At 41.5% G+C, this 27,914-nt stretch overlaps 1 protein-coding gene across 4 annotated transcripts; it reads right to left on the reverse strand.

Moving 5' to 3' along the window:
* Positions 1-938: 938 nt before the first annotated feature.
* Positions 939-27,821, reverse strand: CILK1 (ciliogenesis associated kinase 1). Of its 4 annotated transcripts, none has more exons than XR_014561918.1 (15): positions 27,547-27,778; positions 21,290-21,556; positions 18,627-18,681; positions 18,154-18,275; positions 17,065-17,144; positions 15,037-15,169; positions 13,517-13,688; positions 12,477-12,644; positions 10,727-11,029; positions 9,604-9,791; positions 9,335-9,477; positions 8,473-8,601; positions 7,099-7,224; positions 1,910-5,273; positions 939-1,821 (listed from the first exon to the last, which is right to left on the reverse strand). XR_014561918.1 is itself a non-coding variant. In XM_083730352.1 (14 exons), the coding sequence occupies exons 2-14, from the start codon at positions 21,388-21,390 to the stop codon at positions 5,119-5,121; spliced, it is 1,875 nt and encodes a 624-aa protein (XP_083586478.1). In that variant the 5' UTR covers positions 21,391-21,556; positions 27,547-27,821; the 3' UTR covers positions 939-5,118. The 4 variants fall into 4 exon arrangements, 2 of the variants coding, with proteins under 2 accessions (XP_083586478.1, XP_083586477.1); XR_014561919.1 differs by lacking the exon at positions 27,547-27,778 and adding an exon at positions 25,564-26,325; XM_083730352.1 differs by having other exon boundaries at positions 939-5,273; positions 27,547-27,821.
* Positions 27,822-27,914: the final 93 nt, after the last annotated feature.

The raw sequence follows: 27,914 nt of genomic DNA on the forward strand, positions 1-27,914 counted from the left end.
GATATCCCGTAGACTGTCCCCAGGACAGGTGAGGCTGCTGATCCCTTATTTTTGAGGCTGCTGGTCCCTTATTTTCAAATCTGAAAGCTGACAACTATGGGTGGGACTAGGGACTTTATTCTTCTCAGCCAAAGTCGCTGGGATGAGTTTTTTTCACAGATCTGTTCCCAACAGCCTACTTACTGAGGATTCATCCCAATTGCTTGGGGAGAGCTTATACTGAAGGGGCATCTCCACCCCCATCGTTCTACCCGGACACTGAGGTCCTCCTTTGAGGGCCTTCTGGCGGTTCCCTCACTGCGAGAAGTGAAGTTACAGGGAACTAGGCAGAAGGCCTTCTTGGTAGTGGTACCTGCCCTGTGGAACGCCCTCCCATCAAATGTCAAGGAAATAAACAACAATCCGACTTATAGAAGACAGCTGAAGGCAGCTCTGTTTAGGGAAGTATTTTTGATTGATGTTTTATCGTGTTTTTAATATTCTGTTGGGAGCCGCCCAGAGTGGCTGGGGAAATATATTATTATTATTATTATTATTATTATTATTATTATTATTATTATACTACAATGTCAGCTGCATGCTGAATGTAGAACATGACTGTGGTACAAGCTGGCGAGAGGTGAACTGGCCCTTGAGTGCTATCCTGATTATTATTTTATTATTTAATAGTCTCAATGGTGCCATTAAGAGTTGAACGTTGGCTAAATATTTGTGTCTTTTACTAGTTTCCGAATGTGTAAAGGTAGAAGAGGAAGGGCACTGAACACTAGAGGGCATAACCAGTGGTATTTTTTCTAGAAAAAGAACTCACCATGAACACCTCCCTCCTTCCCTTAGAATGGCACCCACCTGAGAGGTGCTACATTCAGCTGGAAAAAAGCACTGGGCACTACCAAATTTCACTGAATGCAGGGATTATTCAAAACTACTCAAAAACATGATTTTTTGAAACACTTTATTTCGGGAAGAAGCCTCTCGTGACACAAAAGGAAACAAGTATTTGTTTAAAAAACCCCACAAAAGACCCCTAAGTAGAAAACATGTTAGGTTTTCAATACCAAATTATACCCGTTGACTCACATTTAACTTTGTACTTATTCTCCATACATATTTTTCCTTGGCTACAAGACATGTTTCGTGTTTTTACTAAAGCATTCCTTGGCTGTAGTGATCCACAAACTGTGCTAGAGTCACCGTGTGAGTAGAATGGAGCTATTCAACACTGATACATTACTGACTAATCATCACAAATATAAACCAATAACTGGTTTTTATAAACCTCAACAACTTTATAAGCCAGTGTAGTGCTGTTGAATGTAGGAAACTGTACGTTTACTCTTTAAGCAGGTTTAGGATTGCAGCCTTAATCACTGAAGAAAAACAAATTTAAGGAGGTCGAGGTGCCCATTCATTTAAGTGCAGAAGATTTAAAACAAACCTGTAGTACAGAAATGGAACAGGTGAGTGTATCTTACTTCAGAATAAAGTGTCTTTCACGCTCTTCGCACCCACCAGCTACTCTATAGCATGCAAGACAAATGGTTCAAACATGAAGAGGCGTCACAAACATTGCTAAGTGAAAACATTTAACACGTGGCATATTTGGCAGAGATGTTGCTTTTGGTCAGATCTCGGGGTAAGAGATCTGGTTTTTATCATTTTTTGTGACACAAACCAAGGAGAAGTGGAAATAAGGCCATTTTATTGCTCTCCAGGGAATTATGTTGTCAATTCAAATTATAAGCGTAAGAATTCATGAAAATATACTTCAAGCAGAGGTGCTCCATATGAATTCAGTGACAGTTGTGTCACTGTAAACTGCTCCAGACTTATCTGTTAAACTTGCAGTACAATGTTATATGTGCTTACTCAGAAGTAAGATCCACTGAATTGGACCAGTGGTCCTTACTACCAGGTAATTTTGTACAGGACTGCAGAGTTAAGCAATCAGACAATAGTAAAGGTAAAGGGACCCCTGACTGTTAGGTCCAGTCGCGGACGACTTTGGGGTTGCAGTGCTCATTTCTGGGCTATTATCAATCATGATTCTTTCATTGCAATCCTTTACATGCCTGAACATCCTATACATGTACTGAACTGAAAAGGACTTTCAGGTAAGAGAGCCAACAGTATTACAGCCTAAGCAGTTATTGAAAAGTAAATGCCGGTGGGGTTCGCTCCTTAGTAACTGTGGTGAGAACTGCAGCTTAATGAGGAAAACATATTAGCAAAATTAAATATAAGCTAAACCATTTAATAATTAGTAACTCTAGTGTCCTCCTTTAAAAAAAAAGTTCTAAATGAAATAATCCTCCATTAAATACTGGCAATTTTGCTTTCCATTGGAGGGGATCCTCCACATATTTTTCTAAACAGTATAAAAGCAAAAGTATGTTTCTGTTTGTCCCAGTCCTTGAAGCAGGAACCAAAGAATATACAAATACCACAACAGAGGATTTACAAATACCATGTCAGTAGTAAATTGATTTAACAGGTTATAGTTATCTCATTGATAAATGAATTTTGAAAATTGCGTTGTCACTGCAGAATTAAAAATGGGTCAAATTTATCTTCTTCCAAATTCATCTGTCTCATATAGCAGCCACCGAGGACTGCAATGAAACAGAGCAAGGCTTTGTGTAGGCTCTGATAAGAAAGTATAACGAATTCTTGGTCCATTTTGTGCTTTACTACAAATAGGAAATACTGGTCAAATATAGCTCATGTATAGGAGAGAGGGAAATAGCTGCTAGTCTTGTGTTTCCATGGTTGCAGAAACCAAAACTACGTACAAACTTTCCCTCAATAACAAAGGGAATAGGGGAAATGAAACAGCTGGTGGGATAACCCCCAAATGCTGTTATTTTGGGGTAGGGAGATAGCAACTGTTCAGCTGAAGGCAAGTGATGAGTTCATATCCTATTACCATCTGGAGAAAAAAAATGCTGATTTCCCAAAAGTTATGGAGTTGGGATGTTGCCTGTGGCAGGTTAGAGCAGAGGTAGGCAACCTGGGAATGCATGTAACACCATCACTGACCACTGGCCATGCTGGCAGGGGTTGATGGGAACTGGAGTCCTGCCACATCTGAAGGGCTGTAGGTCTCACATCCATGCATTAAAAAACAATGCAGCTGTTACGCTTTTTAAAAAAACTGACAACACCTTTGTTGCCATCCTAGCTGTTTGATTGCCAACTCCACCCTAGATGTTTTCTGTGAGAGCTCTGCTTTCAATTTCCCTCTGCATTTCTGTTATCTGCCCACCTCTTTCACTGGCTGTGTGGAAATGCTTGAAGCAGAATTGTTTGTATTTTAGTGGAGTGGCCAGACACCACAATGCAAAAAGAAATGGGACTTTCCTTCAGCTTGTCAGCCGATCATCGGAATGGGAAGGTGTTGACACACAATTTTATCATGCCTACTTGCATCTCCTGCCCTCATGGATGATGGAGAAGGTGCAATGGCAGAATATGGCTCAAGACACAGCGTGATTCCTACCACAGGTTGGAAACAAAGATGTAGAAAAGATGCTCATTCTATACTCAAAAACTGCCTAGACAGAAACACCCATCTACTGGCTTTGGATAATTATTTCTCCCTGAGAGAGAGCCTTTTCTGTGAGCTGAGATCTTAATCCCCATTCCTCCCACCTCAATTTGAAAATTGATGTATCATTTCAGCTGAACACTTGCCAAGCAGGGCAGTCTCCTTAAAACTTTTTCAACTCTTTGTTTTCATTTAAAAACAATGCATAGGTTTGAATCTGCCATTTTCTATACCATGTTCTGCTGTATAGCTTCAATCTTTAAAATTCTGGCTTACTGACATCTGCTAAAATCTGGCCATTCCAGAACGGCTGGAACTCGATCCTAAAATTACAGTATATAAATATGCATGTCAACTCATTTCTTAATGTAAACCTCAAATTATATAAAGGATAAATTTTGTCAACCCTGTAAAAGAAGTCGCTAAGCTGTGTTTCCAAAAAAGGCAAGCCATAAAAATGAAATGTAGGCTGTGTGGAATATAAAAAATTTTTTTAACTTTGCTGCTGGTATTTATCTTAATACTCCATTTATATTACTCTATGAACCAGCTTTGTCATATTTAATATTGCTTTAAATATTATCCAAGGGCCTTGCTACTCTTGCAACCCATATTGCTTCCCACTGAAAGATGACTCCATCTGTAGATGGTTTAGTTTGCATTGTGGAAAGAGGCTAGAATGAAGAAGCATGTGGTCAAGTTAATTTCCTGCTGTCACAAGTCTTTCCCTTTTCCAGTTTACATAGTCAGCAGTGAGAAGCTTATCCTGGACCAAACCAATATGAGCTGTATGTAGGGAACAAATGAACACTGAAAAAATAGGCTGGATCTTTTCACCTGCCAAATTCATGTTTTATATGCAAGGATTTGGTTTTTCAGGTTTGTTCAGAACATACAAAACTCTTATCTGCAGCCTGAAGGAAAAGCTTTACTATTCTATCTTGCTGATCAACTAGCTGTAACAATTCTCAGTCACATGAAGAACAAGGAGTTCATGCCCCACTTGTTTTTATGATTTACTACAGCTAAGACGAGACCAGTAACACGACCGTGGCTGCTGAATTATGAAGCTGAAAGGCGGCTCTGGATACTAAGCTTAACAGGTTATTTTTCCAACGAACCAGGTTGAAAATTTAACTTTATAAAGTATTTGGTAAATGCCCTTATGTCTACCTGCACCATATTTATATTAAATACTGCTTCAATCTGCTACATTTATTCACTTATATAAAAAAGGCCAAAAAAAGGAAAAATAGTTTTCTTTAAAAAAGTTACAAGTTCATCATATAAAAATGCCAAATAAAGCAAGGGACCCACAATACTAAACCTGATATACAAATGTGTATTGGTTCTATGAAAATAATTGCCCAATCACATAATAAAAATGATAGAAAAAAGGTCCAAGGTTTGCTTTCAAATACATACAACTAAAAATAAACCCTCTTCGACGGTCTTGAAATTTCTTGGTCATACAAAAAAACGATCAACAGAATTGCCAGCGTATAAAATATTGCTGGAGACAGTCTTATCATTGGTCACTGTTCGTGGAACGTATACTGCAGCTCAAGAGTTCAATGGTGAGCGCCATATTTTGAAGACCAGTCAATTCGTCCATGGATTGGTTGAACTGGAGGTGGGTGGGGCAGCAGCCCTGGTGTGCTTTTCATAGGTATGTTAAACGATGGCCTCCCTATATGAGGTCTGACAGACTTCAGAGAAGTGTATTCTACAAAGGAAAAAGAGAGGAAGTGTGAAAGGAGAGAACGGATCAGGGGTTAAATTCAGATACAGAATCTGGTAACTTTGACCAAAGGATCCTTAGAGAATTTCAAATGGGAGGGGTGATTCAGAGCTCCTGTGCTCCCTTGCTCTGAGAAGTTAGGAGGCTGTCCAGAGTACTGTGAGAGATGTGGAGAATCAAGAAAAAATTGTGATTGCAGAAGGCTCCACTTGACCCTTCCATTAACGGAAAGCTTTTCTGGATCCAAACCATTGTCACCAAATCTGAATCTGAATGAATACAGTGGTACCTTGGTTTACAAACTTAATCCATTCCGGAAGTCCGTTCTTAAACCAAAGCATTCTTACTTGTGGGTTTGCAGCGTTCTTAATCCAAGTTGTTCATAAACTAAGCTGTTCTTAAACCAAGGTACCACTGTACACCAATTTGATAAGCAGAACTATTCTTTTTTTAAAAAAATAATATACTTTAACTAGCACGCAAAATCCAATCCACAACTTTCTAAGCAGATGCTTTTAAACTATCTTAGTTGAATGCTTCTGAAGAAGTCAACTAAGATACCGTAAGACCTGCTCTCTCACTTCACATATGAAAAATAAAACAGGACAAAGAGCTGCCTCACTGGAATAATAAGTTACGGTGTTTTTGAGCTACTGCTCTAGGTTCTGTCAAGGGCCAAAGAAAGGAGTATTTTAGGTTGTTTTTTTACTGAAATGGCTTATTTTCTGCTACCACTAGTTATGGGTAGGAACACAGAGCTTTGAGATGCTCTCAATTCCCTGCCTACATTGTTGAATCCTAAAGTTTAACCAAGTACTGTCTCTGCTAGAGGTAGCCAACATGGTGCCCTCTAGATTTTATTGGACTTCAGCTCCCATCTGCCCTAACCAGCATGGTCAATTATCAGGGATGATGGGAGTTATAGTCCAACATTGTTGCCATCACAAGGTCTAGAAATATGATTGCCAGGGGAAATAATAATAATAATAATAATAATAATAATAATAATAATAATAATAATAAAAAAAAGCCAAAATCCTTAGGACACTGAATGCTTGTGTGAGAGGTATACAACTGCAGAACAAACAGGGTCTGTAGTCCTAGAGGAAATTCAGTCTGCTGGTACTCGGACAAACAGTGGCTCTTTTGTATCAGTCATTTCAACTACTGAAAAAAGATTAGATTTGCAATATTAGCAACTACAGGCCCTGTCCCTTGGTTGCCATGGAACTTCACCTTCATCTGATCTCCCCTGCAGCTTTCTGTATATTCTCAAAATCAGCTCCAGAGTGTTGGAGGACTTTCTGGAGCAGATTTTTTTTTGGGGGGGGGGGAGGGAGCAGGAAGAGAAGAGGAAGGGGAAGTCCCAGTGTGTGAGTATCTGACTGGGTACTGCAAAACAAAACATGGGAAGCATCCCAGAAAGCATGCCTCTCTTTCTGGAGTTACTCTTTAATCTACAGTGGGAAAGCTGGTTCAACAATTGCCCCTCTTGCGCTTTGTATGCACACCATACATTTAAAGCATGACCCCAAAGAAGCATTGGGAACTGTAGTTTACCCTTCACAAAGCTACAATTCCCAGCAGCCTTCCCAAACTTCAGTTCCCAGCATTTTGGGGATATGTGTGTGTGTGTGCGCGCTTTCAATGTCGGGTGTGCATGCAGCCATGGTCATATGAACAAGATAAAGGCTGAAGCCCAGGCAGGTGCGGACTGCAGATAGTCACAGATGAAGCGCCCTCATTTTGCAGTGCAGTGGCATTCTTGCTGTGCTCCCCAGCACCATTTTGAGAAACAGAAAGAGCTTACGAGATGGGTCTGAAGATGATGCATCAATAATTGACGCTAACTGAACCCTCTGGCCAGCAGAGCCAACTTCTTTCTTCAGAAATGAAGGGATGTAAGCACCCCTTAGCCCACTGGCTCCTGTGTTGCCTGAAAGAAAATCGGAGGTCAATGCAGTAGGCCAGTACAAAATTTCACAAACAACCACTGTCAGGGAATTGCCACCAGAGCAAGAAACGGAGGCAGGGCTCCCGAGCAATGCCGGAGAGGGGACGAGCAGGGGGGAAGGATTTCAACGCAACACCCATAGAGCAGAGAGGGAGATGGAGGAATTGGTGACAGGGCTCCAAGACCCTTCCCCCGAATCTAGTGGAGAGAGCGCTGGGACGCCCCTGCCTTCCCCTTACTTGCGCAGACGCGTTCCGCGCAGAGAACATAGGCGGAGACTCGGGATCAAACAGCTTCTATGCTGGAAGAGATTTAAGAGACGCCCACTCTCGGATTCTGCAAGTGACTAACAGGTCACGGAGGGCGAGCTCCGACCCTAAGCATGGTTGGGCAAGCAAAATAACTGAACTGAAGTAAGGTTACGCATTACAACCACAAACAACCTTTATTTTTTCCTTAAAAAAATTAATCCAGTTATTTTCTTTCTTTCATTCATATATATATATATATATATATATATATATATATATATATATATGTATATTCCAGATAATAATCCAGCCAATGCTTAATCCAGTTATTGTCTTAAAGTCCCACCCCATGTGATGTGATAGCTTCCTTTTCTGTGATAAGATAGTACTGTCACCAGAAAGAGTTGAAACTGCGCCAGCACTGCGCCACACTTCTACTTGTCCTGTGCATAGAGTCCAAGTGGCTTTCTGCTTGACCCACACTTTCTAGGCACAGGTCCCAGCAGTTTCCATCTTGCTCTGCTCCAGAGAAAACATGGATTGCCATTTGCTCTCAATGAGCACTAAAGAGCGGTTTTCCCCAGGGGAAAGCAGTGGGAAGTGTGGATGAGCCCTAAGTGTCTGAATTGATTCTTCAGAGACTTTTATCTTTGAAAAAAAATCTGATATTTTATGTATATGATGTCATGATCTTCAGTGTAAAACCAGCAGGAATTTACTTTAATTTATGCAGAAGTATTAGGGAAGAAATGTCACTCAACTCAGCGGGACTTACTTCCAAGTAAATGTGCATGGATCAAAGCTGCGAATAAACTTAGGATCACAGCCACTTTACCCTGTTTTGTCTGTCTTATGCAGTAAATACCCAACAGCCAAGGATGTCAATACATCAAACACTGGATCACTATCACAAAATGCAGTCAGCAAACAGGTCAAAGTAGGTAGAACTAAAAAAGAAGACAATTTTTCTTTTCCTTACTGGAGTTCAGCCTGGTGATCCCTCCTGCCACCACCGATGTCTTTCCAGGTAAATTAGAACTGGGCCATGGATTGGACGGGATGAAATCTTTGCTTGAACTGGAGACTAAATTATTTCTTGTGCTTATTCCTAGAATAAGAAGTAAGATGCTGTAAAAATGTAGCAGGAATACATTTATTTATATACATATCTCGCTCGTCAGTTGCCCATTGATGACAAGCACTTTGGGGTTGTATTATACCTTGCTTTTGTATGTTAATTTCATAGATATTCCACACATTTAGGTTAAACATGCCTAAATGTGAAGAGCATTAGATTGTGGTTGCTGTCCACGTAGAATGTAAGTTGAGCATGTTCTAGTGAGAGACCAGAAAAGAACCAGCTGCAATACATGATGGGTTTGGATATTGGGAAACTCGGGGACAAACCTATGCTAGGCAATGAAACTCAGTATATTGCCTTGAGCAATTCACTAAGCCACAGTTCAGCTTACTTCACAGGACTAAAACAACTTGCAGGAAGGATTGTATATAAATGTAACATTATTTTACAACCAATCATAAACTCGAGACAGCTTGATCAACACCTAATCAACAGTCAGTAATAAAATAGTTTCCCAAACATTTTTTGTTGCTAAATATAAAGTTTGCAAAAATGCATTTTGTAGCAAATTTAAGGGAAATGGCTTAATGAAAACAAAACATATCTACTGGGATGTAACTCCCACTGAAGTCCCTGTAAGTGTGGTTAGGATTGCAGCTAATAAGCAGCAGGACGTCTGGGACTAGAGGTTACTCACTCACGTCAAAAGTGAGTTATCATATTTTACGAAGCGTCATAGTAAATATTTATTTTTACTAACCAGGTAAATACCTAGAATGTTTCAAGTAATGTTGTTTGGCTGCAGAAACTTGCAACGTTGGTGTGTCCTGCCGAAGATAGGAAGGGGCGCTGTTCCCAGTTCCTAAGCAAGCTGACGGCTTGAGATCCAGGATACTTTCAAATCTGAAACCCAAATCAACCAGCCATGTTTATACTGCAGGATACAGCAGTATGTATGATACAGTAGTATAGAAATACTTTTCTATACTTCTTATGGAAAAATAAAGAAAAATAAGGCCAGTAACTTGCCTACAAAGAGCTTCATCACTCTGCCCTTTGTTTTTAAGCTCCTTTCTGGCAAGTGAAGAGTTAACACCTCCATCTTCCAGGTCTTCCCAATCCTCAGAGTCTTTTAGTGTCCCGGGAATGTGACCCCATCTACGGCGGTTCTTTGGTTTAAGTTCCCCATTTGCCTTCTCTGTCCCAATGTCTGCTTTCTGACACCGCGGGAGGAAAATAAGAAAACAGAAAAAAAGCATGTGAAGATCAGAACTGCGGTATGAGCAAAATAAATATTGGAAGTGCTTCCAGTGGGCAGAGAATGGGCCTTTGGCAACAGGGCTGTGATTTTACTGCCAAAATCAGGTCCCACTGGCCACCACTCACTTTCATTTTCTCTTCTATGGTTTCTGCCAAATAAATAAATCCCCATTACAGTCGTACCTTGGAAGTCAAACGGAATCTGTTCTGGAAGTCCGTTCAACTTCCAAAACATTCGGAAATTAAAGCGTGGCTTCTGATTGGCTGCAGGAAGCTCCTGCAGCCAATTGAAAGCCATGGAAGCCTATGGCTTACTGCCTCACCATGGGCAGGAGAGACATAACTGCCTGCTCAGAGCAAGGTGTAGCATGTATCTTGAGAAGTTGGGTCTCCACGCGTCATCCAAATGGGAGACCTCCAACTTAACTTGATGGTTGTAGCATACTTCCTCCCCAAGAAGATCATGTATAACCATCAGTACCCAGATGTTCAAATGAGTAGAAGTTTGGATCCTTCCTAACAGGCATATTTCAATAAACATTCCCCATGTATCAGTACAGCCAAGGTCTGCCCCACCTGTCTGCTCTACACTAAGGAACTCTTGATTTCCGATTCACTGGAGACCAAGTCAAGAGTTTCCAAGACTAATGCAGAATAGATGGGAGAGGCTGCGGCATTCATGCAACATTATGTAGCCTCTGTGTTGAGAGCAACTGTGGAAAGATCAGCTCAACACGAACAAGCTCCTAGCATCCAGAAACAAAAAAGAAAAGTAGAAATCTGTTTTTGCATTTGCACTTAAAATCACACAGCCAATCCTATTTAAAATACAAGAGTGAGATAATGTCCACATTTTAGAATGGCAGACATCTCATCCAAGACTGTGTCTTACCTGCTGAGGAATCTTATTGTGAATTTCTGGCAAAGCCACCTGGCTAGGCTTGTCTTCTCTTAAATTGTCACTCACGGTGGTGTCTGTTTTGTAGGGGTATATCAGGGAGTGGGAGGGCTGGTTCTGCTGGAACGGTCTGAAGGAAAGACGAACTTGTGCTTTAGGAGGAGGCTGTGCTGGTGGAATGGGTTTCATGTGGACTTGTGCTTTATCAGGAAGGTCTCTCTGTTGCTTTCCCAGCTCCTGAGTAGAGCGAGAGGTGCCCAGTAATTGGCCAACCTGGAAGTAAGGATATCGAAGAGCCTAAAAGTCAAGGGAGAGAAATTTTTTAAACAAGGAGAGTCAAGCAAGCAGAAACAGGCAGTTTCTCAGTCCCAATATCTAGGGCTCTGTGCATGCCACAATACCACCTAAGGGCAAGGAAGACCCAAAATATGATAGCACATGCAAAATTCAACTTTCTAGTAGTTGCTGCTTTCATTTTTTATAAAAGTAGGTTTCTTAGTGCTACAAATATATGCCTGTTGAAATCTCAGAAGGGAAACGGGTTGGTCTTCCATGTTCTGCAACCCTCCTTCTCCCCCTCCACAACAAAACCAGATTTATGCAAAAATGGAAAGCAACTCATCCATGCCACAAACAATTTTGCAGTTTGCATAATGTGTTTAATCTGCACAATTTACAAATTATAGGCAAAATCTGGAATGTCTGGGTGCAAAATTTTAATTTTTTTAAAAAAATTATGGTGTTGTGCACAACCCTCCCCACACAGTCTGTATGCCCAGAGACTTCTCTCTGGCATAACTCATATTGGGCTACCTTTTTACCATGGCATTTGACACCTGAGAAATGTTTTTTTTTCAGGATGCACGCTATTCCAGTGACCACAATTTATTTTTAACAGTTTTTTAAATTGCTGTAACCTGCCCTGGGACCTTATGGTGAAGGGCAGGTAAGAAATCATAAACATAATAGACAACATCTCACTTTATTAGGGCCCTTTGATTAAACCAATTAGTAGTGCATGTTAATCAATTAGTGCCAGGCAGCCTTTATTCTCAAAGTATGAGTTTTGTTCTCACTGCTTTATTTCCACTGAAAACGAATAAAGGATCAGATAAAGCTGTCCGCCCTGCTGCAGTTTTTAAGAGGTGCTGATGTGAACACAAATCCAATTCCATGTGCTCCTTTTCTGAATAGCAAGGATGGGAATGCATAGAAGAAACAAAGCGAGGTATAGAGTTAGAAACTACAATAAGAAATAGAAGAAGAAGAAGAAGAGTTTGGATTTGATATCCCGCTTTATCACTACCCAAAGGAGTCTCAAAGTGGCTAACATTCTCCTTTCCCTTCCTCCCCCACAACAAACACTCTGTGAGGTAAGTGGGGCTGAGAGACTTCAAAGAAGTGTGACTGGCCCAAGGTCACCCAGCAGCTGCATGTGGAGGAGCGGAGACGCGAACCCGGTTCCCCAGATTACAAGACTACCGCTCTTAACCAATCACACCACACTGGCTGAGTGTCAGAGCTGTGTCAGCAGTGGGTGAAGAGACTTGAGACTTCCCTGAATCAGAAAAATATTCCACTGAGTTGGGACTGGAGGTGGGAAACAGTGGTCAGAACCAACAGCCTGCAACACATGTTTTGAACTCACTCCTCCATGTAACCTTTGAAAGTTCCTCTGTTCCTCTGAGTGAGCTGTCAGCAAGGCAGAGAGTTGTAAAGACATATTCATGAAAGAAGAGCAAACCTGGCTTGCCGTTGGCCGCTTTTTGGGGTCCCACTGCAACATGTCTCTCATGAGCTGTATTGACTCGCTGCTTGCGTTAGGGATGAGGGTCTTCAGGTTGTTTGGGACGCACTGAGGCCAGCGGAAATTCATGGTGCCGGCAAGCTGGTAGCCTTCGGGCCAGTCATTCTGAAAAGGACGGAAGCATGCCTGGTCAGGAAATGAATACCTGTGTAGCTGGTGCAGCCTTGCCCAAGATGCCACCCTCATGCACTCATAAGCAACGTTTCCAACATTGCATTAAGGTCTGGCTGACTAATGAACGGATCATGGGATAACTGAAGCAAGCGGATCAGCTCACACATTTGAAGGGGCAGGTAAGAGGCTGAAGTGATCCCAGAGAATCAAGAGCACGTGAGAAGACCAGGGACTCATGACTAGAAAGCTGGAGGGTGAAGTGAAGGCAATGACAGGGTAGAGTAAGGCAGTCCTAGGTTAGCCGATCACCGCCATATTTTGGCCAGGCCACTCAATAGGTAGACCGTTGTCAGGCATTTTGTTTCTGTTATTCTACTGCATTCATTCATTGTACCTTTATTGTATCTTTCTTTCTCATATCAATATGCACTATATGCTTGTACACCATTTAAGCAATGAGTGTTCTCTTTCGCAGCATCAAGGCACAGTAATGTCAGCCAGTTCCTGGCATAGAATTCTTATGGACAGCAATGCAACAATAAAGAATGACTCCAAGCATATGCAGAATGCTCTCCTAAAGTTTGAGCGGTCACAGCTTCCTCTCACGCATGCTGAATTCCACTGGAATTAATTCCAAGGCAGCACATTTTCTTCCCTTTGCTCCCCACCATCCCATACAATGTCTCCTTTCTAATACAAGTTGCTATTTTCTCTATCGAGACTGTATAAAACTGGAGACATCTTAGCAATCAGCTATCCAGTGTCAATAGCAGAAAAGAAGTAGAGTAGTAGCGGGGAAGGGAGAACAGAACATATTCAGAGTTATACTCCTTCATGTGCACTGAAGACAGGCTCACAGTTACCTTTTTTGGCGTCCCCAGGACTTGGCAAATCTTGAAAATAGTATCAATTTCGCTAGCTCCTGGGAAGAGTGGCCGGAGTGTGTAAACCTCTGCCATGATACAACCGACAGCCCAGATATCAATGGGAGAACTATAGTTAGTGGATCTCAAAAGCACTTCAGGAGCTCTGTACCTGTAAGCCAAAAGCGAGGGGGAAACACAGCGGGGTTCATTTACAAAATATGCCAAGAAGAACCTTACACCAGACTAGTACATTTGCACTGGACAGCAATTGCAAAAGGTCCCATTCTCTCTGCCAGCATGGAAACAAGAGCCTCTAAAATGCTTCCCAACCCAACCTCCCTCCCTGAGCATCGCTCAAGGTAAGAAGCTGAAGCAATTTTATTCAAGGGTTGCTTGTCCTGTCTAGGGCTTAGATCTTCCCCAATATATCCTCTGTCTTGCAGGGATAATTAACCCTTGAAGTTCTAAACTATAATCAAAGTGGTAAGGTGCTGAGCAATTGTTATTTATTTTATTTGTAAATCACCTAACGTAGGACATTCTCTAGGCCAGAGCTTTCCAAACTGTGTGTTGTGTAGGTGTGTCACATATGGGTGGTGCTGTGGTCTAAAACCCCATAGCCTCTTGGGCTTGCCAATCGGAAGGTTGGCAGTTTGAATCCGCACGACGGGCTGAGCTCCCGTTGCTCTGTCCCAGCCCCTGCGAACCTAGCAGTTCGAAAACATACCAGTCCAAGCAGATAAATAGGTATTGCTGTGGTGGGAAAGTAAATGGTGTTTCTGTGCACTCTGGTTTCCAACACAGTGTTCAGTTGTGCCAGAAGCAGTTTAGTCCTGCTGGCCACATGACCTGGAAAGCTGTCTATGGACAAATGCCGGCTCCCTCAGCCTGAAAAGCAAGATGAGCGCCACATCCCATAGTCGCCTTTGGCTAGACTTAACTGTCCAGGGGTCCTTTGCCTACCTTTTACCTTACCCCATGCTCCTCCCAGGGCTGGAAAGGGGTTAGTTTAACCTCCGTCTTGCTAGTATAACTGAATTGCTGCTGAGAATTGATGCACGTCTAAAAAATGTGTCACCAACATGAAAACTTACAATCAAGTTTTAAAGCGTCCAAAATTGTTAGAAACCACCGCCATCAAAATGTGAGCAATAAAACCAGTAACTTAAAACTTGAAATACCAGCTTCCAGGAGTGTGGGTGAATTTATCAGTAATCCAAATTGGCAGTAACATAAAGCATTAAACTCAAATTCCATTGAATGCCTGGCTAAAGAGGAAAGTCTTAACCTGGCACTGAAAAGTTGTTGGCGTCAGACGGCTCTTAATTATTGCCAAAATCACAATCATAGTGGGAATAGAAGTAATCTTTAACTCCACATACACAGCCATAGCCTACTCAGTGTAGACCCACTGACATTAATGGACCTAAATGAGTAATGTTCATTAATTTCATTTGATCTACTCTGAGCATGAGTAACGTGAACACAGTTTAAGGCATATAAGCTCAAGTGTTTACCATCTTGTGGATACGTAATCTGTGTAGGGAGGTCTGGATCTGATTTCCCGTGCAAGGCCAAAGTCTGCTATCTTCACAAGTTCCGGTCCCATGCAAAGGAGGTTTTCAGGTTTCAAGTCCCTATGGAAAAACCCTGTAGTTGTGAAAACAAACATTAGTCAGTCTGTTCTGCCGCCCACATTTTCATTTCATTGTGCATGTTTGTGTGGTTAGTTACCAGCAGGCTTGTCGACTGACCGGAAAAAAATATCTGGCTTTCCCACTCCTCTTCAAACAGTGGAAGAAAACTGCTGCAAGCAGTAGATGGAAGCTTTTTATGGCATGGTGATAAAGGGTGATAGTCAATGTTAGTCATACACAGAGCAAACCCATTGAAATTTAGAGACTTAAATTAATTGATTTCAGTGGGTCCACTCTGACTTATAGTTGGGGAATCACTCAAATGCTATAATTTGCTCATGTACACAGAGCAAAAGCAGTTAAAGGCAAAGAATGTCAGAGCCGGGGTGGGGAAAATAAAGATCTGGAAATCCTAATAATCAGTGGTTAATTTTGAGAAAGGGGTGCTACCCCTCAGGTGTGTTAGGATGGTTTGTTTCCTAATCCCAAAATGTGGCAGCTGGCAAAGGTGACTCAGTGTACTCTGCATATGCTATGAGGTTCTTTATTTTATTATTACTTAATCTTCCAGGGCGGATTCCTGGCACAGCAAACAGAATCTGAGGTTAGGTCCCTGTTCAAAAGACCTCCTGCTAGAAATTCATTAATAAAGCATTAAAAACTCTTCCATGCCACAGGAAAGGGTCAAACCAAGTGGCACAGTCCAAAAAGAGCTATCAAGGCATACTTGAATTGCTTTACAATCTAGTTAACACAACAGCAATTAATTATACAAAGCTGTTCTATCAAATCATCCACTTCGTTTTCACTTTATGAAACTGTTTCATGTTTCAGAAACTGCAGTGCATTGGAAGTTACAAGGAATAAGTTTATCCAGGAAATAACAAGCCCTCACTCCGGTTACATAATATCTGACCCCATCTCCTTTCATTGCCGCCATTATAACACTTTATTAAGAGAAGGTGCCAAGAGAGTAAATTGAGCTATTTTAAAACACAAAATGTTCTCCTTTAATACTGCTTTTTATTTTGAGGTGAACATCTGACCAGGTAAAATATCTTTTCTTTCTTTTTTAAAAAAGTGTGAAAGGTAATAATTTCTCTTTCACACTCACTAAACATGAAGAAAACAACGATAATTACACTTAGCATTACTATTGTGCAAATGTTCAAGACATTTCAAACATATCAGTAAACCATGCAACTGTATTATTACTAACAGTACTATTATTTATTGCATTTATCACTATACAAACAAGGGCCTCAAAGCGACTTAACAACACGATGCAATACAAGGTCAGTATTATTATTGCCAGAATTGCACAAAACTACTGTGGTCTGCGTTGGCTTCAGAGACGGCATCTGGCCACACAACTTTCTGTCTTCTTTTGCAGCAAAACAGTCTTGGCAGCTTTCCTTAAACCCTGTAGCTCCTGCCTCAGATGACATCCCATGATCAACCCATAATCCTCTAACAGGGGTAGGAGGTCAGTTTAACAATAGAACTGTTCATTCAAATAACCAGGCTTTACAGATACATTTTGTGCAGTTCAGTCTTATTGCATGTTTACCCAAAGGCAAGTCCTGTTGACTTCAGTGGGGGCTACACCCCAACAGTAAGGAGGTTTCCAGCTGCAGCCTTAATTAGGAATTGCAATAAATGGTATAATTCTACAATAAATACATTTTGTTTAATGAACATTAGCCTTTTTGGAACACACTGGAGAAGAGTGTGTTTTCAGCCTCACTCATACCACTCTCGACAAGTCATGTTTACCTTCCTGAACGCAAACAAAAAACCTTTAGTGCCTGCTCAAATATTTCTTAAGTATTTGTTAATATCACTTCCTACCATGCCATCAATACAGTCACAGATACTCATCCAACTTGGCCTTTAGTCAGGTCTTACCGTGTTTGTGTATGAATGCAAGCCCTTGAAGAATCTGATACATAATATTCCTGACAGTAGATTCGGGAAATAATTTGTTCCTGTAAGGTAAAAGTAGAGGAGGAGGATTTATGTTCACACAGGGGAGTTCTTAGCTGTACTTCTTTATTTACCGGAGATACAGTCGAAGGCTAGAATGGATACAGTTATACAAGCAGTAATAAGCATGCTTTTATATATCCCTTCTTGGAGGAGGACGTTTGGGGTGCCACAGGATAGTGCACAGAGCAGGAGATCTGCAGGCAGAGGTGTCTGCTCAAGAAGGAGGCATCCTCATTGCACCCATGGAAAGATCTGTGGTTCCTCCTCCAGCACCACTACTGCCATGGCAGAGAAGGCAAAAGAGAGCATGCCAGGAGTGGATATGGGTGGGCTCCACTGGATCTAATGGCCTGCCGTTCCTCTAACACACTCCCGGTTTGAGGAGAAAAGTACACCACACCTGGAACTAGCATATTTATTTTCTCTCCCATTGATAGCAATGGGAAGGGATTTTTGTTGTTGCAAATTGCAATGCTGATGGGGAACCGGAAAAGGAAAAGTGACCCATCATTGTCTTTAGTCTTAATCAGATCTGGAACCTTGTCTGCCTTTGATCCGTCCTCCTGTTCCTCCCCCCTTTCGGATTGCTCTGCTCAAAATTCTACTTCACAGCGCCAAGAGGCTCTTAGAAACAGCTTATAAAAGATTCTCACCATAAAACCACTCAAGTCTAGGAGTACCAGAACAAAATTACATGCTATACATGTGGTGCCAGGATTATTCAGGCAGCGTTCCCTGTCCCCATCCTTTGTCCTTCTAGGCATTATCACTGGATAATGGCCTACTTATCACCAGGTGCCAGTCAAGGACCTCCAAGACAAGAGAGTGGGAGCTGAGCAATCTCAGTTCAAAAACCTAATGATCATGCTTATAATGTTCTTGATGTGATTTCGCTACCATGAATTACGGTTGCATAGTTATAGTGCTTGGTGAATAGTAGTTCATGGTTTTGGTTAGTTATACTGGATGGTGGGGTATTTTTTTTTGGGGGGGGGGGGATCAACATACCTTTCTTTCATTAACTGATAAAGGTTCTCCTTCATGTATTCAAACACAAAGTACAGATTATCATTTTCTCTGATAACTTCTTTCAGTTTCACCACATTGGCATGGTTGAGTTTCTTCAAGGACTGGGAATGCAAGATAAGACAATTACAGACACTGTTGAAACAGGGCTTTAAGATAAGTGACAATGAATGCTTGTCCCAGAAACATAAATTGAGATACTGCTAAATTTAAGCGCCTGGCTGTTAAAAAGTGCTCAGACTCTTAGAGTCAGATATGACCAATGTTCCTCTGGCCTTGTAAAGATGAATGCTTTTGTAGTGGGCACATTGGCACAATCCGTTCTTCAGCCGAGAGGCACTCCAGTTCCCTGGAGGAATGTACAATGCTGCCCAAGACAGCATCTGACCATGGACTTTCAACCACAGCTCTACCCAAAGCTGAAGGAATCCAGTGCAAATTTCGGATTTACGCACCTTAACTTCTCGAAGATTCATACACTCTTCCCAGGAGTAGAATTTTCTCTTCATCCTGTGAAGCACAAAGTAAGGAAGTCAGTACAGTGGTACCTCAGGTTAATAACATAATTCGTTCCGGAGGTCCGTTCTTAACCTGAAACTGTTCTTAACCTGAGGTACCACTTTAGCTAATGGGGTCTCCTGTTGCCGCCGCGCTGCCGCCACACAATTTCTGTTCTCATCCTGAAGCAAAGTTCTTAACCTGAGGTACTATTTCTGGGTTAGCGGAGTCTGTAACCTGAAGCATCTGTAACCTGAAGCGTCTGTAACCCGAGGTACCACTGTATCACAATCTGATACTACTCATGTTCTAGGTCCCTGAAGGAATAAATGGAAGCTCACAGCACTCAGAGCTGTGCTTCTTTTATGGCTGGGATCCAACAACCACCCTAGTTCTGCATGCCCAACAAGGTATTTGGGCTTGTGCTTCTTGAACACTGCCACTGTCACATGGAAACACATTTACAATACTAAGAGGATTTTTAAAGCATATATGGTGGTGGTGGGAGGGGAAAAAAAATCCCACTGTGCACAGGTCTAAATGGTAGCTCTTTGGCACTCCACCCATATCCTAGGCCAGCACATTTGTTTTTGTTTGTTTTATTAATCTGTATTTTTGCTCCTTTTGGCTTTAAAGAGGTTTAAAAGTCAGCATGCAAACCTCTGATAAGATCATTGAGGCATAGCTCGCCACTCATGACTTTCAGAAGTAGAATTACGCAAAATGAGAACATGGTATTCTTCTTTGCATGTGATTAAGGTCAGCTTGCTGCATTTTTATAAAAACACACAACCCTATTTCTTAAAGTTTATTGTTGTCATTCCCCCCCCCCCCCAAATAAGCATTGTTTTATACCGCAATTTATATTGAGGTTTTCAGCGTAAGGGGATATCTTGAGGTCTCGGCTGTTTTATCTTCAGGGTAAAGGGTTTGATCTGATGATCCTGTCCATTCCACATTCTGGAGATCTGGAGATTTTGTCTAAAGTGTTTGTGTTTTCTTATATGATACTTTAGTTTTATAACATGTATACAAATATACTGTACCATCTCCTCAGCACTGCCCATCGCCAAATGCAACTACTGGATAAATTCATTTAATACAAGCACAATGTTCTCCTTATCCACAGATTTCCACTTTTAGCTGGAAAATAAGCCAAACACCCTTTAGCACAGAGTCTGGGAACCTGTGCCCCCCTCAATGTGGTTGGACTCCAGCATGACCAATGGTAAGAGATGGTGGTAATTCATCAACATCTTGAGGATCACAGGTTTCCCACTGCTGCTCAATCAAAATGAGACTTGAAAGAACAGCATCTTACTCAAACAACCCTGTGAAATGATGATCAGGCAATCCTTATGGTGATGTAAGTGCCACATACTCCCAAAGCCATAAATATAATCAGACCCCCCCCTCTCTCTCTAGTAGAAAAATGCCAGAGAAATTGCTGATTTGTGCTGAAACAAGGCATTCTGGCAGCAGTTCAAAAAATATTTCAAAGCAAACCTCAACCTAAACTACAGATACTAAACATATTCTAACTATATGATGCCTTCTACTAGTTCATGTGCAGTTGTTGACAATCTTCTACCCTAAAACAAACAAAAAAATAGCTGGATTGTGGCTAGCATTATATTTGGAACACGCCTGCAGTTCTAGTCATCTCTGCCCATCAAAACATGCATAGAGCCAGGACATTTTTAAAAAAGTACTTGTGATCCAACTAAAGCTGAGGATCAGGAAATTAAATAACATTTGGGCAAAAAGTATGTGACAAAACACTGAAACTAGCTCAATGTGAAGACAAAGCTTCCTGCTTGCACAGTACATTAATCTGCAGTGCATGAATTGTGGATGAATTTGATGCCAACCTTCCCAATACAAATGCATTGCTGCTATTTTTCTCTAGGCTATTCATCTGTTATTGTGGTTCTGAACAAGTACATTGTGAGATACTGCAAGCTGTACATAAACAATACATGCACAGACAACACATCCACATTGACATGGGAGTCAAAATCCCATCACAAGCCATCTGGTCCGCTGGACAGATGTGATTGTAACATACTGGTTGGTTACAGCCACGGCTTTCTATATTCTGTGCTAAATAAACTTGCACCTAGGCAACCAAATTCTGCACTGAAAAGCTGTATGTGGATAATTGAACATATTTTGCACAAAATATTCTGTAAAATTATCTTTTCCCATAATTTATTTCGTTGCAGTGAGATGAGAAGCTATTAAGGGTAGAGTAACTCCATCACAAAATTCCAGTAACTTCAGAAATTTCAACAGGCATGACCTAGCCACAAAAGGCTAGAAAGCAGAGATTCTCAAGAAGCTGCAGTTTAACTCAATACCAAGTCCTACAGGTCTGCTGAAGAGAAACAAACACAGATCCCTGGTTGTGGCCTATCAAACATGCTGATATTTGTACCACATCTCACTGCTTCGGATGCCCCCATCCAATGGATCAGGACCAGTTTCAAAGCCAGCAAAGTTGGATTCCACACTCTTCAAACACGTTGTCAACTTGTAGTCACCTACTGTTTAAGCTGCATGGTGTCTGCAAAGAGTTAATGTTGAAGTTGTACAAGAACAACATACATGAGCCTCTTACCTCTTAATGGCGATCAGCTCCCCTGATTCAATACTTCTTCCCAGGAGAACAGAACCGTAAGTCCCATCTCCCAGCTGTTTAATAGTTGTATATCTATTCATGATGGAGATCCTCCAGAATGCAAACTCATTTCAGTCCCTGGGATGCCGTTTTCCACAGCTGCATTTCCTCTCAGAGTGAAGTTTTTCCGGTGGCAGCACAAACACAAAGCATCTGGAACAGTGTGAATGTTGTCCGGGCTCATATTTTCAAGGACTGGCTTTGCGTCTGTAAAAATACAGGGAAATGCTAACCATTTTCCAAGCCCAAAATGTCTGGATATTCTCATTTCCCTGCAATGTGGCTCATAATTATTATCTGTGTTTTTCCTGGTCTGCCTGAAGACCCGGGATCAAATGAGGGTGTAGTGTGCTCTACTGATAAGATGGCCCACATGAACTACTTAATGCAATTTATACTAGCACCAGAAACTGACAAAATTATAGGCACAAAAATATGAACTGGAAGAATGAATTCAAGAGAAAGTTTGTTAATGACAAAGACTTAGTCCTGTCAATTCTGATAAAATCATGCACTTTAATTTATAATAATTTCTTATTGTCAAAATCATATTTAGATGGATAGACCAGACAGAGGCAAGACATAAATGGACAATGTTATCCCAGCATAACATAGACCACTGATTAATCTGATTCCAGAAGGTTTAGGATTATCAACAAGACCAGCTGCCCCTGTCTCAGATTCAGAAGAGAGATGAAAAAGAGACTCATTATTCCCTCTTGTCTACCATCTGTCAATCATTTTCTTTATGATTAGGTCAGCTTACTTACAGGAAGGCTAAATATAATCTTATCATATTCAAATGATACCTCCATAGTTGTTGTTGTTGTTTAAAAAAAAAAGTGCAGGGGGGGAGCACTTGGAAAATTCATGCACCACAGTGTTTGTTTTCCTGTAGCCACAAGGAACCCTATGTCAGCCTTCATTATTAAAAGATTAGCAATGGGTCGCTGACTCAGAGCACAGTAGATTTTCTTCTCAAACGTTTTGTAAGATGTTAATAAATTTTCAACATATTTATTTAGTTGCCACAATGAATATATTTTATTGAAGACAAACCTTCATCACGGGTCAAAGATCACAAGCAAATAAATCTTTTAATATATATTTTTTAATCCGAGTATTTTTGTTCCCTGCCCTTCATCTTTAAGGAGGAAGCTCTTTTAAAAAACACCCCACATTGTCATTTTTCTTTGGAAAGGAGCTTTTGTTATGAAACAGTGTGTTCAAAATGGTTCTTAATAGAGCTATCACTCACTGCTTTTTAATTCTGCTTTAGTTGATGAAACTGTGGAGCGTGGCCATTCTTATGTGATGTTTGTGCCTAATTGTGTGATATACCAAATTCATGACAAGAAGCTACAGACTGACTCTCTGCACAGTTGGAACCATCAGCAGGAAGGAGGTAGGGAAGGGGTTTAAAGTGTCTGCTGCGTGATAAGTGACCATCTGATTCTATGTACAGAGAACAAAAGTAATTCATAACCTCCCTGTGCTATCCAGGTGGGAATTCTTTTGGTCCAGCAATGCACACCTGGAGTTCTGCCACACACATGGATTCTCCAGTCTTAATTTTCCAAGAAAGCTTTTGTCATTTTAATGTAATGGACGCTGCTTCAGAAATGTCAAATAGCATATTGGCAAATGGAAATTAATCGTGTTAATGTCTAAAAGCACTCATTTTGAAAGCTGCAATGGAGACATTTTAGTATTTTAATTCTAACCCCACCCTGCAGCAAGAGCTGAGCATCAAGGTAGCAAGCAAAAGCAAAGTCAGTGGTGAGGATACAAAACGAACATTTCTTGTTTGTTGTAGAATGTGAAAACTATAGGACTCAATCCCTGGTCCTAGGTTTATTGATTTTCATGAAAATAAGACCTATTGTTCAAATGAGCCTTGAGCCTAGTTGCGCAAAACGAGTGTAAAATTTCTGCAGGTTTCAATGGGATCTCAGCCAAACCATTCTGAAGTTAACTGGTTTGCAAATCTGAAAGTGAAACCGGCTACATAAGGTAAAAGGCAAAGGAACCCAGGACTGTTAAGCCCAGTCAAAGGCGACTAAGGGGTGCACTGTTCATCTCGCTTGCAGGCCAAAGGAGCCGGCTTTTGTCCACAGACAGCTTTCCGGGTCATGTGGCCAACATGACTAAACTGTTTCTGGTGGAACAGGACACTGTGATGGAAGCCGGAGCACATGGAAGCACAATTTACCTTTCCGTCACAATGGTACCTATTTATCTACTTGCACTGGTATGCTTTCAAACTGCTAGGCTGGCAGAAGCTGGGACAGAGCAACAGGAGTTCATCACCACTGAGCAGATTTGAACTGCCGACCATCCGATCGGCAAGCCCAAGAGGCTCAGTGGTTTAGACCCCAGTGCCACCCGCATCCCTTGCTATATAGTATACTAGCAGTCTTGCATTCAACAGTTTTGAAACCAGAGGTTCAAAACAGCACAGTTTTGAAAAGTTCAGTCCACCAACATGCATGTCCAATTTTATCCAAACACAGGTGAAAGCCTGCTCCTTCATCTTAGGAACCATTATGCAAACCTTGGTTACAATAACTAAAGGTATTCAAATGCATAGCGATCTGGTAAACAATCAACTTTCCAAAATATATAATAGATAACCATGAGAAAGCTGAACTTTGCTGGCAATTCCCACAGTTAAGAGTCATGCAAATGAAAAACAAAACCAAGAGCTCAATCCCATCACAGACAATATGATTAATTTGCACTGGGGGGAAGTCAAGAGAAATGCAGAACGATACCTCCTGTTTGTTTTTCAAGTGACTCCTACCTGAAAACTAAGTACATAAATGAAAGTGACCACAAAGCAAAACACAGTACTCATAATTACAAGATACACAGACAGATAGGCAAAGAAGATGTTCTAGAGATATTCTTTAAAATAATGTTATTTGAGGTTACAGAGTCAGTTTTCCATAGTGAGTACAATGAGTTTCGTAGTGGAGAATGAATGGATGACATGGTCACATTCATGCCCCTACCCTGTCCCCAAAGGGCCAACAGACACCATCTGCTCAGTAAGGAAGAAGCAGCATGTGAGGGAGGCAGGCAAAGGCAACATTAAAAGCCTGCTCCAACCAGTCAGTCTCCTTCTCTTGCTTCTCCTCCCAATTGTACAGTAAATTGTAAACTACCTTAGGTGCCTTGGCAGAAAGGCAGCAATGCAATGAATAAAACAAAAATCTCAGTATTCACAGCAACAGCTAAATGTGAACAGTATATGGGCCATGGTAACTCATTACAAACCAAAAAGGCCTTCTCTTGTATAACCCACCCTCTAGACCTCTTAGAGATCATGCTTGAAATATGCAAGGAAAAAATGCCATTTAAAGGTTTTGAATTGATGCTTTCCCCTACATTACCTAATTAATAGTGAATATCTATTAAACTATGTAAATTTACAACTAAATATAGTATGATTTATGTACTGTAAATAGACAGCTTTGTATATTTTATTTGGTTTTTACTAAACTTAGAATATCTTACAGATGATACTGCCCAATATATAACTTTGCTGGTTGGTGACCTGTATTATTCAGATCATTTTTAAGGAAAACATTTTTTAAAAAACAAAACAGATTTTATTATTATTTAATCTGTTCTTTAAGAGAAAATTAGTGATTACATTATATAGTTGTTGCTTTTATATCAGTTTTTATTTTTTATCCACTGTTATCACAAAATAAGCATTTGTATTAAAATACTGCCAACAAATCACATTAAAAGGCTACAGTACAAACAAACATTTTTTTAAAAAAAACTATCAATGTCTCTACATGCTTTCGCACAGTAGATTATAGGCTAAATCAGAATATTCTTGCAAGTGGACAAGTTTTAGGCCTCTTCTTAAGATGTCAAAATATTAGCAAAAGTCGTCTTTTAACAATTCAAAATGTAAGCAACAAATGACTTTCTACTCTTATTTTACTCCTTAATCAGACATGGAGGGATGGCTAAGATCTCAGGAATTTGGACAATAAACAAAAACCTGAGGATTAAGCTGATTTTCCGAAGCCCCCAAAGCTGTCATGTCTGTGGGACTGACACACAAAATTTACATCAGTGCTCCAAAGGAAGTCTGTCAGCTTCACATGCACCCTTTAAAGAGAAGCAATTCCTGCAATTGCTGGAAATAAGGCTTCTGCAAGATTAAAAACTACAGTTGTATAGCCAATACAAACCCTGCTAGCGGAAGCCGTAGATTCTTCCATCAGAAGGAAACCAGAGCAGAGGCAGACTCATCGCACTCAGATGGGCAAGGGGAAGCTTTCCGCCCACCAAGAGAAAAACATACTGTACACACACAAAAGGAAAACGCGGCCACTGAGCAGGGACAACCAAGAGCTTTCCCTGGTAAAAGCAACTCAGCAGCTCCCCCGTATGGAATCAGTTAGGCAAGCACAACTTTTGTCCTATTTCCTGGAAAAGCAGCAAGTTCAATGCATGCAAGCCTAAGATGAGCAAAGCTTGGCCCCTGGACATGTTTTCAAACATGCAGCAACAACTGGGAACGGTGAACATGTCAACGTATCAGCCAACACAGCAGGCTCTGAGGGAACAGTGGTAGGATCGGTCAGCATTGCGCAGGAAGGCTTGAGCTTTGATACATATCATTGTAGAAGCTAAGCACAACATAAACAGTGTTTGTTTATATATCACTATGCACAACACTGGTGCCATCAATGTGTATGACTTCTTCATAGAGCATGGAAAAATGATAGGCCCATGCCCCAAAGAATAACCTGAAATTCAACACAGGAGAAGTAATAAAAATGAGGAAGATGAAGAACAAGGGATGAGCAGGCATTCAGTTCAGTCTTGTCTTGTTAGGCAGAGTACTTTAGGCCTAGTATCAGCAAAGGATGAAGGCTAGACAGTGCAATTCTATGCTTACTTGGAACTAAACCCCACTGCATCCAACCAGACATAATTATATTTAGCACTGCAGCCCAAGAGAGTTTTTTCCTATTCCCTACCTACGGTGGTTCAAATCCCCGCGGCGGGGTGCACGCCCGTCGTTCGGTCCCAGCGCCTGCCAACCTAGCAGTTCGAAAGCACCCCCGGGTGCAAGTAGATAAATAGGGACCGCTTACCAGCGGGAAGGTAAACGATGTTTCCGTGTGCTGCGCTGGCTTGCCAGATGCAGCTTGTCACGCTGGCCACGTGACCCAGAAGTGTCTGCAGACAGCGCTGGCCCCCGGCCTCTAGAGTGAGATGAGCGCACAACCCTAGAGTCTGTCAAGACTGGCCCGTACGGGCAGGGGTACCTTTACCTTTTACCTACAATGTTAACAGGCCAAGGAAACGGCCGCCTACACAATGGGTGGACAATCTAAACCTAACAGCATTGCTTATGAGGATTGCTGGAAGCAAACAGCAGAAAGCGATGGGGAAAAACTTGAGACGGAAACCGAAAGATGGATGCAAAACTCTTTTGTCAAGAGAGGGAGAAGTTCAGCTTATCAGTCTCTCTGTGAATGTAGTCCAAAAGCTAAAAAAAGGAATATATATTTGGATCTCTCTGTCTTCCCAGATGCTGTATCCAAACCTGTCGCCGGCTCCTCATGCAGCCAGCCCGCTTTCCCCTTAGTTGCACCCAGTGCTTTTTTTCTGGGGGGACGCATACCCCTAAACAGGGCTGAATTTCAGTTTGATGAGGCCCTAAGCTACTGAAGGTAATGGGGCCCTTTATATGTCCAGCTGTCCTTTGTCAACAACCAATTGTCACTGTTTTTTGTGTTGAATATTTGCTATATGGTAATTTATGGACCTAATAGGTCCATACACTACACAAAACACTTTTGCTGTATGTAGGTTTTATTTCATTTTTTTATCTTATATTTTGGAAATGTACATCCACTTTTCTTTTAGCTTTCATTTTTTTTGGGGCCCCCCAAAAGAATGGGGCCCTAAGCTATAGCTTGTTTAGCTTATACGTAAATCCGGCACAGCACCTTAAACATTTGGTGAATCCAAGTTTGGCCTCATTGAGGGGCAGTATTTCAACATGAGTAGGAAAATGAGTATACCCCCAAACATTTTTTTTTTGCGGGGGGGAAGCACTGGTTGCACCTCTATAGAAAACGGGAGTAGCTCGGGTGGTGGGAAGGCAATTTGAGACTGGCAAACACTTGTCGCTTAGGCTGCCCTCTTTCGCCACTTACCAGGCAAGGAAGTGCTACCGAGGCCCGTGGGATTTGCTTGTGGAACACCATGCTTAGGTCACGCACATTACTCAGTTTAAGGGGAGAGCCAAAGGCCTGAAACCACACAAAGTCCAGATGGTTGGTTTGGTTTACAACTTGACACCCCCCCAACACCTCTGTGTGCTTAAACGGCCCTCAGCTACCGCGAACTACAATCCCCATCGCACACCACGGAGCGACGTTTCTGAAAGCCTCATCCCAGCCAATCAACGCCCAGCTGAATGCTTAAAGAACGCTTTCGCAGCTCCCGGCATACACTGCGCCGCCTACACTTCCCGGCAGGCAGCGCAGGGTAACGGAAGACCAAAAAAAACAACCGTTAGCGC

This window comes from Podarcis gaigeae (genome assembly GCF_964106915.1).
Source record: "Podarcis gaigeae genome assembly, chromosome: 3".
Lineage (NCBI taxonomy): Eukaryota > Metazoa > Chordata > Lepidosauria > Squamata > Lacertidae > Podarcis > Podarcis gaigeae.

Bases quoted from the DNA above. Each gene is read 5' to 3' on its own strand.
- CILK1 (XM_083730352.1), bottom strand. From the start codon at position 21,390: ATGAATAGATATACAACTATTAAACAGCTGGGAGATGGGACTTACGGT. The intron at 18,682-21,289 runs GTAAGAGGCTCA...TGTGCTTCACAG, and splicing joins GAGCTGATCGCCATTAAGAG to GATGAAGAGAAAATTCTACT. The intron at 11,030-12,476 runs GTTTGCTCTTCT...CTTGACTTTTAG, and splicing joins AGCGGCCAACGGCAAGCCAG to GCTCTTCGATATCCTTACTT.